The 14,423-nt window shown below is 40.7% G+C and overlaps 1 protein-coding gene across 1 annotated transcript in view; it reads left to right on the top strand.

The window, feature by feature from the left end:
* cd109 (CD109 molecule) overlaps positions 1 to 14,423 on the top strand; it is a 490,209-nt gene that overhangs the window by 337,953 nt on the left and 137,833 nt on the right. The window contains exons 12-13 of the mRNA XM_069930693.1: positions 1,391 to 1,492; positions 1,592 to 1,654. Coding sequence (XP_069786794.1) covers positions 1,391 to 1,492; positions 1,592 to 1,654 — 165 coding nt within the window. The remainder of the gene's footprint in view (positions 1 to 1,390; positions 1,493 to 1,591; positions 1,655 to 14,423) is intronic.

Genomic DNA, 14,423 nt, shown 5'->3' with positions numbered 1-14,423 from the left:
ATTTCTGAGGAATATCAAGCCAAGGTGGCACATTTAGTGCCAAACTGCTGCAATACCAGTGATCAAGACTTGGGTTCGAATCCCACGCAGGCCATAAGGAGTTTCTATGTTCTCCTCGTGTCTGCATGGGCTTCCTCTGGGTGCTCCGGTTTCTGCCCACCATGCCAAACATTTCAGGTGATGTACATTAATTGGGTTTTGATCTGTTACCATGGTGTATGTCAAAGATATTCCTTTACTTTAGGATGATCATTAAATCCCATAATAAAGAACAGTTCTTGCATTTTAGAATCATTTGCCACATGCAACTGAGAGGCCTTTGGGTCTATTACCCCAGAACACTCAAAGCTGCTGCACAGATTGATAGTTTTGTTAAGAAGGTGCAAGGTACGTTGGCCTTCATTAATAGTGGGATAGAGTTGAAGAGACATGATGTAATGTGACCAGCTATACATGACCTCAGATGGACCACACTGGAAATATTGGGTTCGGTTCTGGTCACCTCATTACAGGAAAGAGGTGGATTCTATAGACAGAGTTTTAAATAGTTTTACAAGGATATTGACTGGATTGGAGAGCATGCCTTGTGAGGAGAGGATGTGGGAACTCTGTCATTTCTCCTAGGGGTGACAGAGGATGCAGGGCTGTGTCTAGGATGTAGCAGGCATGGCACGTCGCCTGGACACCTTTTGAAGGGGGAGCCACTGACCCAGTGCCCCTCCCCCATCAGTGCCACTCCACCCCTCAGATCAGCACCACCCACCCCCATCCCATCTACCTTGCTCATCCTCCTTCCTCATCCTATTGTTCGCTCTGAACTTGTATGACACCAAATACAACATAGCGCACAAGGGGGCATAATTTTAAGGGGCTTGGGAGTAAGTATGGGATATGTAAGAGGTGGGTTTTTCCCACACAGAGTGGTGGGTGCATGGAGTGCTGCCAGCAATGGTGGGGGAGGCAGGTACAATTGGATCTTTTAAGAGAGGGAACAGAAAAATGGAATTTTATGCAGTAGGGAGGTTCTTGGCAGCTGTTTGAGTAAGTTATTGGGTGGGCATGGCACTGTGTGCTGAAGGGCATGTACTGTGCTGTTAGATTTCTATGTTCTGTTGCGGGGGCAGGCAGCCTTTCACCATGCGTGGGCCAGATGGTGTGTCAGTGGTTGAACGACGGGGTGGACTGATGCCACCATTGGGGAACTGTCTATTCGTAAGTACAATTTGTTTGTAAGACAGACGTTCATAACACGGGAACTGCTTGTATGGGCATGACAGGCGCACATGGTGCATATGCATTGGGTTGAGGACCGGATAAATTTGTCTATCCGGGCCGTAGGTTACCCACCTGTGTGGCCAAATCTGACCGTTTACGATGAACTTACCAACAGGTGACATTTGAGAGTGCAACAATCGTCCTTGATGCGGGAACAAGTCAAGGGTATTTCGGTGCACCTGCCATCTACCTTCATCTTTATAGTTCAGCCATCAAGGTAATATGGTGGGAAACCTGGTTTTATGGATTCACCTGGGGGAGAAAAATCTCCCGTTAAACTTACAAGTGCACAAATAAAGTTTGTATTTTTTCTTAGGTGGGATCACCATTTGAATGGAGCGTTGAGAGTTCGGAGTTATCGAGCGAGTTTACCTACCAGGTAATTTTGTCAGTAATCTATATTAGATGAAGAAACGATAGATTCAATTATAAAATGTCGAATATTATGACAGTACAGGTCCTTTGGCCCATGATGTTGTGCTGTCCTACGCAAACCTGCTCCACAATTAAAATCTTTCCCACCTCACGTTTATAACCCTCTAATCTTCTTGCATCCATATGTCTGTTTGAGTCTTTTCCTATTTCAATACTTTTATTAACATTGAAATTTCACACCCAAAAATACGGATATATGTAAAAATTTAAAAAGACTGTTAAATCAGATCATTCCATTCAAGGTATTCCACATTTTATTCAGATTATACTGTACTGATATTTTATTGTAAAAAGGAAAATCTAACCCAGTGATTCTCAACCTTGTTCTTTCCACTCACATACCACCTTAAACAATCCCTATGCCATCGGTGCTCTGATTAGTAAAGGATTGGTTAAAGTGGGATGTGGGTGGAAATAAAATGTTTGAAAGCCACTGTTTTAATCGTACATGCAGTGATATTGATTATGGTTGCAATTCAACTAGGAATGCCTTACTATTTGATTAGATTTGGCTGTCAGCAGGGGGCTGACAGAGCAGGAGACAGAGTATGCAAGATCTGCAATGGAGACTTGCAGCCACAGAGCTGTTTACAACAACTTTAAAGTAAAGAACCTTTTCCTTCATCCATGTATTGTCCAAGAACTCACATGTACAAATACAAGATGAAACATGGTGTCAGAAGTGGGATGAAGGAAATACTTTGAAATGTAAAATCTAAAATCAGCAACTGATCAGTGAAGAGAAGCCAACACAGTGAAAAATGGAAGGATTACATCCACCAGTGAAACTTCAGCTGACAGGTAATGTGGCTGAAAATTGGAACAGATTTAAACAGCATTTTGGATTTTATTTAGTGGCAGTTGGAGCTGACAAGTGATAAAGTGAGAGCATCAGTTTTCTTACATGTCATGGGTGATGAAGCCCTGGATGTGTATAATAACTTCACATTTGCTGCTGAAGGAAACAAAATTACACTGGAAAAAATAATGGAACTGTTTGAGGCATACTGCATACCTGAACATAACATGACATTTGAGAGGCACAGATTTTTCACATGTATACAGAAAATGGAAGAAAATATTAATCAGTATGTGACTGAATTGAGAAACAGAAGCAAAACATGTGAATTTGGTGGACTGAACGACTCGCTGATAAAAGACAGACTTGTGTGTGCTATTCTAAATAATAGTCTAAGGGAAAGACTGCTAAGAGAGCAAAATCTAGTCCTGGTAAAAGCCATAGCACTCTGTAGGGCTACAGAAACCAAAAATAAAAAGAGTGAAACTAGCTGCAACGTGGATGCAGTGAACAAGAATGGATATAAACAGTTTAACAAAAAGAGCATCAAAGTGGAAAGAGGGCCAGTGAACAAAAATGAAAGGGACAATTGTAAGCCATGTCGTAAATGCAATGAACACCTACCAAAAAAAGTGTCCAGCATCTGGTAAAACATGCTATATGTTCAACAAAAGCAAGGAACCAAGTGTAAAAAAGCAAGGTTCATGCAGTAGATGAAAGGGAGATAGAAGAATTCTATGTAGATGTTACTGAAAGCAAGAAAGAAAAGAGACTGGATGTCGAGATTAAAAGTGAATGACAGATACATTTCAGTTAAATTGGATACTGGAGCACAAATTAATGTAATATCAGAGACTGATTTTAGGAAGATTAGACCCAGACCAAAGTGAAGATGACAGGATATTCAGGTACTGATATATCAGTGCAAGGAGAATGCATGGTCAAAGTGAAACACAAGGACAAAGAGCACATCGTGGTACCAAAGGATGTACAGGCCATCCTAGGTTTAGCAGCCTGTGAGAAACTGAAGCTGGTAAAAAGAGTCCTCGTGGTGGAAAGCAAAGGAGAGATTGTCTATGATGAACTCAATGACCTATTTCAGAGTCTAGGCTGCCTTCCAGGAGAACATACAATCAGAGTGGATAAACATGTGCCACCGATAATCCATCCAAGCAGAAAAGTTCCATTTGCACTTCAAAAGCAACTAAAGGCAGAGTTGGACAGGATGGAAAGCTTCAACAAGATTCGGAAGATAGATGAATCAACGGAGTGGTTGAATTCACTCGTCGTTGTGGACAAAAAGAATGGAAAGCTTAGAATTTGCCTGGATCCAGGAGATCTAAACAGAGCAATAAAGAGAGGACACTAAGTTTCTGACACATGAAGAAATCATGTCACGGTTTGCAAATGCAACATTTTTCAGCAAAGTTAGATGCATCATCAGGATTTTGGCCGTTATAATTGGATGAAGTTCAAGGCTGTGTATATTCAATAGTCCATTTGGCAGATATAGATTCCTCAGGTTTCCATTCGGATTTGCCATATGGTCTATGAGCACCTGGATGGAATTGATACCTCAATAGATGACATCCTATAACCATATAACCACTTACAGCACAGAACAGGCCAGTTCGGCCCTACTAGTCCATGCTGTTACAAATTCCCACCCTCCTAATCCCACTGACCAGCACCCGGCCCATACCCCTCCATGTAACTATCCAGTCTTTCCTTAAATGTAACCAATGATCCCACCTCGACCACGTCTGTCAGAAGCTCATTCCACATCCCTACCACCCTTTGCGTAAAGAAATTTCCCCTCATGTTCCCCTTATAATTTTCCCCCTTCAATCTTAAACCATGCCTTCTAGTTTGAATCTCCCCCACTCTTAATTGAAAAAGCCCATCCACGTTTACTCTGTCTGTCCCTTTTAAAATCTTAAACACCTCGATCAAGTCCCCTCTCAATCTTCTACGCTCCAGAGAAAGAAGCCCCAGTCTGCACAACCTTTCCCTGGAACTCAAACCTTGAAATCCTGTCAACATTCTCGTGAACCTTCTCTGCACTCTCTCTATTTTGTTTATATCTTTCCTATAATTTGGTGACCAAAACTGGACACAGTACTCCAAATTTGGCCTCACCAATGCCTTGTACAATTTCATCATAACCTCCCTACTCTTGAATTCAATACTCCGATTTATGAAGGCCAACATTCCAAATGCCTTCTTCACCACACTATCTACCTGAGTATCAGCCTTGAGGGTACTATTTACCACAACTCCTAAATCCCTTTGTTGCTCTGCACATCTCAATCGCCTACCATTTAATGCATATGACCTATTTAGATTTGCCTTTCCAAAATGTAACGCCTCACACTTAGCTGTATTAAACTCCATCAGCCATTTCTCAGCCCACACCTCCAGCCTTCCTAAATTACCTTTTAATCTATGGTAATCTTCCTCACTGTCCACAACACCACCAATCTTTGCATCATCCGCAAACTTGCTTATCCAATTCCCCACCCCTACTTCCAGATCGTTAATATACAACAAAAAATAGTGGACCCAGGACTGATCCCTGAGGAACTCCACTAGACACCGGCCTCCAATTGGACAAACAATTTTCTACCACTACTCTCTGATACCTCCCATCCAACCATTGCTGAATCCATTTCACTACCTCCTCATTTATACCTAATGCCTCCACCTTTTTTCCTAACCTCCTGTGGGGAACTTTGTCAAAAGCTTTACTAAAGTCTAAATAGACAACATTCACAGCTTTCCCTTCATCAACCTTTTTTGTAACCCCCTCGAAAAACTCAATCAGGTTTGTCAAGCATGATCTACCCCTGACAAAACCATGCTGATTACTCCCTATCAATCCTTGTACCTCCAAATATTTGTAAATACCATCCCTCAGAACACTTTCCATCAACTTGCCCACCACAGACGCCAGACTCACGGGCCTATAATTCCCAGGTTTGCATTTGGACCCTTTCTTAAACAGCGGAACCACATGCGCCACCCTCCAATCCTTTGGCACTACCCCCGTGGCCAGTGACATCCTAAATATCTCTTAATGGCCCCACTATCTGTCCACAAGCCTCCCTGAGAGTCCTTGGGAATATTTTGTCCGGTCCCGGAGACTTATCCACCTTTATCTTTTTTAACACAGCCATCACTACCTCCTCAGTTTTCCTTATATGATTCATGACCTCCCCACTATTTTTCTTTACCTCAGGTGGTTCAATATTTTTTTCCCTAGTGAATACCGAGGCAAAGAAATCATTCAAAATTTCCCCCATTTCCTCTGACTTCTAACTCAGCCTACCCTCGCTATCTACAAGGGGTCCAATTTTATCCCTCACTAAGCTTTTACTTTTAATGTACTTATAGAAACCCTTTGGATTTATTTTTGCTCTGTCTGCCAAAGCCTCTTCATGCCTTTTGTTGGCCTTTCTAATTTCTTTCTTAAGATTCCTTCTACACTCCTTGTAGTCCTCCTTCAACTTCTCAGCTCCCTGCTCTTTATACCTTTTGTACACCTCCCTTTTTCTCCCAACCAAATTTCCAATATTCCTCGAAAACCAAGCCTCCCTATGACTTCCAGCCTTTCCTTTGATCCAGACTGGGACATAACTACTCTGTACCCTCAAAATTTCTTTTTTGAATATCCTCCATTTCTCATTTACACCCTCACCTGAAAATATCCTGTCCCACTCAATACTCCCCAAATCCCTTCTTATTCCTTCAAAATTTGCTCTTCTCCAATCCAGAACCTCAACTTTAGGCCCCTCCTTGCTCTTCCCTAAAACTACCTTAAAACTAACAGAATTATGATCACTAGACCCAATTGGATCTCCAACATTAATGTCTGATACCTGACCTAGCTCGTTCCCTAACAGGAGATCCAGTATTACACTGTCCTGAGTCGGTTCTTCTACTAATTGATTCAGAAAACAATCTTGAACACATTTAACCAACTCTAGCCCATCCATCCCTCTAACTGTATGGGTATCCCAATCAATGTGAGGGAAGTTAAAATCTCCCATGATCACTACCTTATGATTCTCACACAAATAAGTTATCTCTCTACACATTTGTTCCTCTAGTTTTCTTGACCCATTTGGTGGTCTGTAATACACCCCTATTAGCATCCTCATGTCTCCTTCACCCCTCAATTCCACCCAAACAGCCTCACTGGATGATCCCTCCAGACCATCTTGCCACCTCACGGCAGTAATGTCCTCCTCAACAAACAGAGCAACTCCTCTCCCTTTTTTACCCCCTGATTTATCACATCTTAAATAAATGTATTCTGGAACATTAAGTTGCCAGTCCTGCCCCTCTTGTAGCCAGGTCTCACTAATTGCCACAATATCGTGACCCCAAGTATCTGTCAATGCTCTAAGCTCATCTACCTTGTTCACTATGCTTCTTGCATTAAAATATATGCATTCCAGAGAATGACCCTCACATACATTCTCTTTTCTACCTTCTACCCTAATCTCCATCCTACCTTTGTTACCATTTTTATTCTTATCTTGGTGGCCATGTTTGCTTGACACTGCTCTCACACTCTGTTCCCCTAGTCTTGGGAACCACGAGAATGAAGCATGATGAGAGACTAAGGAAATTCCTGGAAGCAACAAGGAAAGCAAATAGAATAGAGAGAAATGGCAGCTCGGGGTGACAGAACTAACATTTGTAGGAGATATTATTGGCAGGGAGGGTATCAGACCAGATCCCAGAAAGGTGTCCACCATTGGGGACATGCCAAAGCCACAGTGCAAGGTTTAATGGAATGGTCAACAATATGGGTAAATTCATATTCAACCTCTCAGAAAAGAAGGCTCCATTGAGAAGACGAACAGAAAAGAACATTGAATGGGAGTGGGATCATGAGCGTGAAAAGTCATGGAGCGAACTAAAGAAACTGCTCACGGAGGGACCAGTTCTGAGGCTTTACAACCCAGTGAGACCCAGCAAGATATTATCAGATGCATCACATAGTGGGCTCGGTGCAGTTCTTCTGCAAAAATATGATGGCTGGCAGCCCATTGCATATGCGTCACAGACAATGACAGACGTGGACACACAATCGGCTCAAATTGAAGAGGAGCTGTTCAGCATCACTTACGCCCGTGAAAGATTTAATCAGTTTGTGTCAGGACAAGCAAACAGTGCAGAGACTGACCATAAATCCTCGATTGCATTGTTCCAAAAGCCATTAAAAGAATGTCCACTTAAAATACAAAGGATGATAAGACTGCATCACTATACACTGAATGTACCGTACACTCCGAGTAAGCTCATGTACACAGCAGACATGTTGTCTAGAGCTGTTGACAAGAGAGCCCACAAACACCAAAATGGATGAAGACGTGAACACCTTCATGGACTTGATTACAGGTTCACTGCCCATATCAGATGCAAAAATGGAGCTTATAAAGTCAGAGACAAAGAAAGATGAAACACTGAGAAAAAAAATCTTGGATGGTCCAACATGAAGCAGGTCTGCTCATCTGACGATTCAGAGAACTGGAACTGCAAGGCACAACTATCAGTGTTTGAAAACATCTACAAAGGAAGCAAAATCCTTATCCTAAAGAGTCTGAGAAAAGAGATGCTAAAAAGGATCCATGGAGGACATTTGGGAATCGCAAAGTGTAAGAAAAGAGCACGAGAGGTGATGTTCTGGCCAAGAATCAACAATGATGTAACAAATGAAGTGTCAAACTGCACAATATGCCAGAAATATCTAACAAGCCATCCTGCAGAACCATTAAAGCCGCACCCAGCACCATTCAGACCGTACCAGAAGGATAGGCACTGACCTATTCGAATGTCTTGTAGTCACAGACTATTACTCCCTGTATCCAGTGATGTGTAAACTGAACACCACCATTGCAGATGCTGTAATAACAGATATGAAAGCCATATTCTCCAGACATGGTATGACAAGCGAGGACCACAGACATTGGACCCCAGTTTTGCAATTTAAAGTTACAATAGTTTTCCAAACAGTGGGACTTTGGACACACCTCATCAAGTCCTCATTTTCCACAGTCCAATGGAAAAATCAGTACACACAGTGAAAAGACTGATAAACAAGGCAAAATACATTGGAATGGACTTCAACCAGAGCATGCTAGTATACCGCAAAACACTGCTCGAGTGTGGTATGTCACCAGCTCAACTCCGTATGGGATGTAGGCTAAGATCAAACCTACCCATTCAGGAGAACTTCCTAAAACAAAAGAGGAGGAAGAAAGTGAGGAAGTTCCAAGAACAACAGAAAGAAAAGCAAAATATTTCTTTGACTGGGGAACAAAAAACCTACCGGAACTCCACACTGATGACCGAGTAAGGGTAAAAGGCAAAACAAACTTATGGACTCAGAAGTGAAGTTCAGCCAAGATCATGCACCATTCAGACAGATGAAGGTGCTGTTCTGTGACGAAATCGTCAAGACTTTCAAATGGGACCAGCCACAGTAAATGGAAAGACAGATACTGTTGAACAACCCGAATGCACAGGTGAGAAGACATCGTCTGAAGCAACAACTCAGATTCAAGGACAATCAGGAGATGGTCAAGACACGCGAATCCTCCGAAGAGACTCACTGAGCAAATTTAAAGACTCCTGTTATAGAATGAAGTAGTGCTATCATATTCACTCTTCAAGTTGTAGTGTATGTAAATGGGAACACACAAAACAAGTTTTAAAAATGTTAACAATGTTGATAATAATGAAAATGTTAAGTTCTTGGTGTTAAAGTTAAAATTGCAGAAAACATGTTAGTTAAAAGTAAACTACTTTTGTCTTAAGAAAGGAAGATGTAATGGTAGTGATCAAGGGTGCAATGCAACTAGCAATGCCTTACCATTTGATTAGACTTGGGGGCCAACATGGGACTGACAGAGCAGGAGACACAGCATGATGATCTGTAATGGAGGCTGCAGCCTCATGGTGCTGTTTACAACAACTTTAAAGTAAAGAATCTTTTCCTTCATCCATGTTTTGTCTAAGAACTCACACATAAAAATACAAGATAAACAGTACCCAATTGACTCGTTATGTGCACGGATTCAGAACTCCAAAGAAACTGGTCCAATGACCTTTTTCTCAAGCCAAATATTTCAGTAACAATTGGGTCTAGAGCAATGATTCTCAACCTTCCCGTCCCACCCACATCCCACCTTAAACAACCCCTTACTAATCACAGAGCCCCGATGGCATAGGGATTGTTTAAAGTGGTAGAGGAGTGGGAATATAAAGGTTGGGAACCACTGATCAAAAACCACAACCAAGAAAGAAGCTGTTTGGCCAAAAAAAAAAGACAGATTCTTATCGGAGTAATAAATTACCTCATTAATCAATAGTTCTCCCCTTCATAACAAATCAAAGACTGAAAGTAATTCAAAAAGGGTCCCTGTGACATTTTAAAATTTGATTTCAAATTGGAAATTGATAATCTAATCTTCTAAGATTAAACATGATCTCATGTAGCCATTGAGCAATGAGGTGCAGTAACATCCCTCTATCTGAGCAACACCGCCTGCCTAGCGATAAGAGATGCCGTTATGTCACTCTCTCCATCACCAGATAAAAGTGGGGATGAGATTTAAAATTAACTTTAAAAAGTGCAGAGAAAGTTTGAAATACTGCAATTCAGTATTTCTTGGACCTCTGACGTGTCCAGAACATACAAATTAATGAGGCATATCCATTGTTGCATTTATTACAACGAGGAGATGCATCCATATAAAAACGAGATCGTTTGATTTTGGACATGTGAGACCTATGGACCATTTTTAAATGTAGGAGAGAGTGGTGGGCACATGAAGAGGTATCAACTAATTTGAAAATTGTGTTCCAAGTTTCTTCAGAGTCTTTTTAAATGTACCTATTGTACCAGCCTCCACCACCACCCCTGGCAATGAATTCCAGGCACCCACCACTCTGAGTGTAAAAAGAAAGCATACCACTGACATCTCCTGTAAACTTTTCTCCAATCATCTCTGGTGTTACAGCACAGAAAAACAGGCCATTTGACCCCTCTGGTCTGTGACAACCAATAAAGCTGGCTAGTTCCACTGACTTGCTCTCATTCCACAACTCTCTAGACCCCTTCCATCCATGTATTTATTCAATTAATTTTTAAACTCAAGATTGAATCTGCATTCACTACTCCCACCACTGAGTGAACAACCTTCCCTTAATGTTCTCCTTGTACCTCTCCCCTTTCAACATAAAGCTGTGACCTCTCATATTTATCTCCCCCAATCTAAGTGGAAACATCATATTCACATCTACTCTGTCTATATCCCTTATATTCTTATAAACCAGTGTGCCCAGATTCTGGCAGGTTGGGGGGGTGGGGGGGGAAGGGGGTGGAGCACAGGTTTGCAGGTGATGGATGGATTCAGGTGGGAGGGGGAAAGAATAGAAAGGAGCAGAAAAGTGATTGGGAAGGATACAAAGAGCCAAGAAGGGTAGTTCTGATTGGAGAAGGAAGGGAAGGAGGTTGGGATTTAGAGTAAGGGGGTCAGAGGAACATGGAATGAGAGACCAGGAGAAAAGTGCGGGGGGGGGGGGAGTGTGGTTAATGTGAAATGGAGACGTTGAGATTAACGTTGAGGCAGAACATAATGTGTTCCTCCAATTTACGAGAGGCCACAGCCTAACAGGACATGATGCCATGAACAGACATGTCAGTGTGGGAATAGTTAAAACAATTCTGGAGAAACTCAGCTGGTCAAACAGTGTCCTTTATGTAACAAAGAGAAAGATACATAACTGATGTTTCGGGCTTGAGCCCATCAAGGTGTGGACAAATGTTGGCAGGCGTCTGAACAAAATGGTGGGTGGGGCGGGAGGAGCATGGTCACAAAGGCAGGGGGTAATAGGTGGAGAGGGGAGAGGAGAGGGCACAGCTGCTAGCAGGGGAAGGAGGGATGGCTCTGTGTATGTAGAGGGAGGGGGACGAGCTGAGGGAAATAAGACAAGGGAAGGGAGGGAGAATGTGTGGGAATGGTGTGAGGAATTGACGTGTTGGCCACTGGGAGGTCAGTGAATCTGCTTTAGTGAGCAATGCGAGGTGAGATTTCCAAAAGAACCCTCTGCTCATTAAATATTTCTGTGAGGTACTTGATCTTGCACCCAAGATGGGTGTCATTTTTCTTTGCAATGTGAAGTACTCCACTGTGCTGAAGGGATTGCAGCCATAATCAGGGAAAGTCTGTAGACCCTGGGGTCCAGTGCAGCACGCAAGCGTGCTGCAGAAACTCAGCAGGTCACGCGGCATCCACAGCAAGTAAAGAGTAACTAAAGTGTCAGGCCTGATCCCTTTATCAAGTCTTGAAGGTCAAAACATCATCTGCCTGCTGCTCTGGATGGATGCTGTGCAACCTGCTTAGTTTCTCCAGCACTTTTTTTTCTTCAAAACTTTATTTATTAATTTTAACATAAGAAAGTAAGTAGTTCACATACAGAAAAAATACAAAATAAAGTAATACAAGTACAAAGTAACATAGTTAATACAATATCAATCTCGGCATCTCCCCCTAACAACTAAAGACTAAGACTAAAAAAAAACTATTTTTAACCGTCCCCACCCCCATAATAAAGAGTGAAGAATTAATACTATTAGTATAATAAAAAAAAATAAAAAATATATATCTTAAAAAAAAGATCGATATATATATATATAAAAAAACCAAAAAAATTTATTAAGTATTAATTATTAATCCAAAAATTTTTTTAATATATAATATGAAAAAACAAAAACAAAAAGAACTTAAATGAAAAAAAACCAACTAATAATAAAAAACTAAGAAAAAAAGAAAACATATATAGAAAATATAAATAAAATGTTTTTTTTAAAAAAAATGATTAATTCAAACTTATTTAAATTGTATATAATCAATAAATGGGGTCCAGTTTAACTCATAAAAAGACATCTTATCTTGTATAGAAAAAGATATTTTTTCCATGACCAAACAAAACTTCATCTCTGAATCTTTCTTTGGCTTGGCTTCGCGGACGAAGATTTATGGAGGGGGTAAAAGTCCACGTCAGCTGCAGGCTCGTTTGTGGCTGACAAGTCCGATGCGGGACAGGCAGACATGGTTGCAGCGGTTGCAAGGGAAAATTGGTGGGTTGGGGTTGGGTGTTGGGTTTTTCCTCCTTTGTCTTTTGTCAGTGAGGTGGGCTCTGCGGTCTTCTTCAAAGGAGGTTGCTACCCGCCAAACTGTGAGGCGCCAAGATGCACGGTTTGAGGTGATATCAGCCCACTGGCGGTGGTCAACGTGGCAGGCACCAAGAGATTTCTTTAGGCAGTCCTTGTACCTTTTCTTTGGTGCACCTCTGTCACGATGGCCAGTGGAGAGCTCGCCATATAACACGATCTTGGGAAGGCGATGGTCCTCCATTCTGGAGACATGACCCACCCAGCGCAGCTGGATCTTCAGCAGCGTGGACTCGATGCTGTCGACCTCTGCCATCTCGAGTCTAATACAATATGAAGATTATATAGATTATTAAATACAGATTGAATACCTTTCCAAAATTGTTGTAACCGATCACTCAACCAAACAGCATGTAAAAAAGTACCAGAAACCTGATCACAACGAAAACAAAGATCTGACTTACTAAAACCAAATGTTTTTAATTTTTCGGGTGTTAAATATAATTGATGTATAAAACTATAATTAATCATCGCCAATCTAGCATTAATCAATTTTCGAACACTATTACGGCAGATTTCAGACCAATCTTCTTCAGTTATTGTTAAACTTAAAATCTTTTTCCCATTTCATTTTATCTTTATCCCAATCTATTTTACTTTCACTTTCCAACAAAATTCGATACAAACCTGATATAACCCTTTTTTGGAAATGAGAGCACATATTTCTCAAAATCAGTTTCAGACAGTAAATTCATTTGACGACTGCATACCTGTTTTACAAAAGATCTTAACTGATAATACACAAATATAGAATAACCACTATATCAAATCTCTTTTGCAATTCTACAAAAGAACAAAAATGACTTTCTAAAAAAACAGTCAGATAAATTATGCATTCCTTTCTCCTTCCATTGTTTCAAAATAGTATTAGATACCATGAAAGGAACAAGTTGATTATTATATAATGGTAATCTTCCCGACCACTTATTTTTCAATCCCATTTTATGTAATTTACTTGTCCATAAATTCATTAAATGTTTCAATATTGGTACATCATAAGTTCGTAACACATTTTTATTCCATCGAAATAAAAATTCATTCGAAAATTTTTCAGAAATAACTGCCAATTCTATCTGTGCCCAACTAGGCATATCTTGTGTGGCCATTAATGTGCTAAGAAATCTAAATTGAGCTGCTTCATAATAAAATTGAAAGTTAGGTAGCCGTAACCTTCCAAATTGAAAATCCCACATCAATTTTTTTCAACGCCACCCTAGGAAATTTTCCTTTCCACAAAAAATCCCTAATTACTTTATATAAATCCTTAAAAAATCTTTTTAGTAAACAAGGAATTGATTGAAATAAATATTGTATACGAGGAAAAATATTCATTTTTATAGTATTAATTCTTCCTAATAAACCCAAAGGTAAATCTTTCCATTTAACTAAATCTGCCTTAATCTTCTTCATTAAAGGAAGATAATTAAGTGAATATAAATTTTGGTAGTCAGTATTAGTTTCTCCATCACTTTTGTAGCCATCATTTGGAGTAACTTGTGCAGTTCTGGGCCCCTTACCTTAGAAAGGATGTGATGTTGTTGGAGAAGGTGCAGAGGTGATTTACTAGGGTGTGATTCCCAGAATGCAGGGGCTAGCATATGGGGAGTGTTTGGTAGCTCTTGGATTGTATTCATTGGAGTAGAGGAGAATGAGAGGGGATCTCGT

Source organism: Narcine bancroftii, chromosome 4 (genome assembly GCF_036971445.1).
Source record: "Narcine bancroftii isolate sNarBan1 chromosome 4, sNarBan1.hap1, whole genome shotgun sequence".
In the NCBI taxonomy this organism is placed as follows: domain Eukaryota; kingdom Metazoa; phylum Chordata; class Chondrichthyes; order Torpediniformes; family Narcinidae; genus Narcine; species Narcine bancroftii.
Note: the sequence above shows the minus strand (reverse complement) of the source record. Positions and strands in the feature narration are given on the sequence as shown.